Source organism: Phocoena phocoena, chromosome 13 (assembly GCF_963924675.1).
Source record: "Phocoena phocoena chromosome 13, mPhoPho1.1, whole genome shotgun sequence".
NCBI classification, from domain to species: domain Eukaryota; kingdom Metazoa; phylum Chordata; class Mammalia; order Artiodactyla; family Phocoenidae; genus Phocoena; species Phocoena phocoena.
This window is the reverse complement of record NC_089231.1, coordinates 30307377-30310557: the sequence shown is the minus strand read 5'-3', so window position 1 is coordinate 30310557 and position 3181 is coordinate 30307377. Positions and strand designations below refer to the sequence as shown.

At 47.2% G+C, this 3181-nt stretch overlaps 1 protein-coding gene across 1 annotated transcript; it reads right to left on the bottom strand.

Moving 5' to 3' along the window:
• Positions 1-860: 860 nt before the first annotated feature.
• Positions 861-2645, bottom strand: LOC136132515 (igE-binding protein-like). Its single transcript, XM_065889425.1, has 2 exons — positions 2283-2645; positions 861-2168 (listed from the first exon to the last, which is right to left on the bottom strand). The coding sequence occupies exons 1-2, from the start codon at positions 2643-2645 to the stop codon at positions 861-863; spliced, it is 1671 nt and encodes a 556-aa protein (XP_065745497.1).
• Positions 2646-3181: the final 536 nt, after the last annotated feature.

The window sequence follows — 3181 nt, the reverse complement described above, 5'->3', positions numbered from 1 at the left end:
CTGCTTCCAATTTCTCCTTAGACAATGGCCACTGAGGAATCCACACGGGCATCGTGGTCTTCCATGTAATAGGAATCATTAACTCAGTGACCCCTGAGAAAAACCCAGCCCCCTGCGATTGGGGTTTCCCTGAGCTTCTATAGGAGTAGCAATACCTTGTAAAGTTTTTCCTATCCCTCTGCCCGGTATAAAACCAGACCTAAGCAGCATTTGCTGTGCAGTCTCGGAATAATCATTAGTAAGTTTCAATTTCATCCGGCTTTGCACATCCCTTCCCCACAGATTAAGCGGCAATCCCTCAACCACAAAGGGTTGAAATTTCCCCTTCTGATCTTCAAAATGCCAAGTCAGTGTTTTAGAGCTAATTTGGGGTGCTTTGGCGTATCCTAAACCCTGTAAGGTCTGAGAGGAGGTCTGTAAAGGCCAGGATTTTGGCCAGTAGGTGGCAGTAATAATACTGCGATCAGCTCCGGTATCAACCAGACCGGAAAATACCTTTCCTTCTATAATTAAATCCAGCATAGGACGATCATCAAGAGACAATGATAGACAGGCCAGATCAACCCCAGTAGATCCAAATCCGCGATCTCCTCGGTCCTTGGAGCGAGCAGGGTATTTTTCATGAAGAGATGGCAACACCAACAATTGGGCAATTCGATCACCGGGATTTATAATAGCTACTCCTTTTGGGGATTGGCACATGACCTTAATTATTCCAGTATAATCAGAATCAATTACCCCGGGTAAGACTATGAGCCCTTTTAGAGCAGAGGAGGATCGTCCCAACACCAATCCGACCGTCCCTTTAGGTAGTGGTCCTTTCATATCGGTCTCCACGGGCTGTACACCCATAGTCATTGTTAGTACCATTCTGGAGGCGGCACGGAGGTCCAACCCTGCGGATCCTGACGTGGCTCGCCTCGGGGTTTGGGTGGTTGGAAACTCACATTCTCGTGGGCCCCAAAAATTTTCGGGCCCTGAGACCGGGGGCCCTTCATCCCGTTTTTTGAACTGGAAGCATAAGCATTTCCTGAGTCTGTAAACGCTGTAGCGGACGGGATGGGTTGTCCATTAATATCCTTAACGGATCTACATTCATTTGCCCAATGCTTCCCTTTTTTACATCTAGGACAGGTTCCTGGAGTCTTTTGAGGTGGCATATTTGGTTTTTTGCTCATTTCTCTACATTGTCTCTTAATGTGTCCAGGCCTCCCACACTGGAAACAAACCCCTGATTTTCCAGGGGGCTTTGCATTATTGGTGGCAGCCATTACTGCTGCCGCTAACCCAGCATTAGATAAAGGCCCTCCAATTTCTCTACACATCTTCATCCATGCTTCCAAAGACTTTCCTTTAATAGGCGTTATTGCCCTGCGGCACTCCTTTGTGCTTTGTTCATAAAGTAACTGTTTTACGAGAGGCAAAGCATCATCTACACTTCCAAAAATCCTGCCCGCAGCTTCCATCATCCTAGCTACAAAATCAGAAAATGGCTCGGTGCTTCCCTGTATAATCTTAGTCAAATTCCCTGTAACTTCTCCTTTATTTGGGAGGGCACGCCACGCTTGCATGCCAATCTGGTTTATTTGGCCATAAACCTCTACCGGAAACACCGTCTGATTATTTAACCACTGGCCCTGTCCTAGCAGCATCTCGGCATTCCAGGCAGGCTGCCCATTGGTGGCATTCTCTCTCGCCTGGCTGTACGCCAAGTCAGCCACAATTGATTTCCAATCCAAATATTGCCCCATGGACAGGCAAGCACGAGCAATATCATGCCAATCTGTGGGCGTCAATGCAGTTCGCGTAAGGCGCTGCAATAGCATCAAGGTATAATTAGCAGTAACCCCATATCCCCTGGCAGCCTCTGCAAGATCCTTAAGTATTTTATGATCCACCATCTCATAACATCTTTGACACGTGGCTGGGTCTTCAAACACCGGAAAAGCTGTGGGTACCTGAGACCAGACTTCTCTGGGTATGAATGTACACTTTGAAGTCTGAGTACATGTTAAAGCTTTTGATTTAGCAGAAGCACAAAATGGCGGACGAGCACCCGCAGAGGCACAAAATGACGGGCGAGCACATGGGGAACCGCCATATCGTCCTCTTTCATATTCGGCAGCTGCTTCTTCCAGATCCGCCTCCTCCTTGGGATTCAACTCATCCTGAGATAAATAAAGCGCTTTAAATTCATCTAAAAGTGGATACAATCCTGGCGTTGCATCCGATTTTTCTATTTGTTTTTCTCTCTTTTTCCTAGGATTCTTAGGCCTATCTACCGTAGTCCCTATATTTTCACTTTCTGACGCACTATCTTGATATATGCTAAGAGCTTTACGGCCCATCTGTACAATATCCTCGCATTTCCCGTCTCTTAAACACGAATGTATCATCCTCCATAACGGAAACGTGCCTCGAGAGAGCTCCCCCATTTTATGACGATCAGCTAAGTCCTTCCCCAATTTTTCCCAAGATGGAACAGTCAGGCTTCCGGATACTGCAAACCATGGAGCGGCACCATCAATATCCTGCAATAACTTACTAATAGTTTTGTGCGAAAGCTTAAGTCCTCGGCTGTTCAAAAGAGCTTGAATGGGTTCATGAAATCCAGCAGACGGTTCCGTAGATAAACTGTTCCCCATAGTTCACTCTCCTAAATAAACAACTTACCAGGGGAGACACACTCGGTCAGGCTGATGGACCCGCAGCTACACGCAGACAAAAATGCGAGAACCACAAAAGGACGAAAGCGACAATAAAACTCTTGAGCGGTATTGGATCAAAACATACCTGGACTACTCACCGACGGTCCACTCCGTGTGTCGAGTTCTGAATCGGTCCCCCAGGCGGGGTGCGAAGTTCCCGGGTTTCGGCACCACTTGCGGCGAGCCGCTTCTGACCAGCAGAAAGACGAGTCACCACACGCTAGATTCTTCTCGTATCACACTTTATTGGAGTACAGCTTGGTTTCAGACAGATGGAGGGAAGACCCCGAACTTTGTTCGCACTGGCTTTTTATAATGCACTAGAACCCGTGGCAACCTGTGGTTGGCTGGTTAACTCAACAAGATATGTGCTGTTCACAATTTATTGGTTACAATTCTGATCCTTCATTAGCATATTGGCTCGTCGTGGCGCATGTGTGGCACATAGCCTTGGGGCTACTCCCTGATAAGCG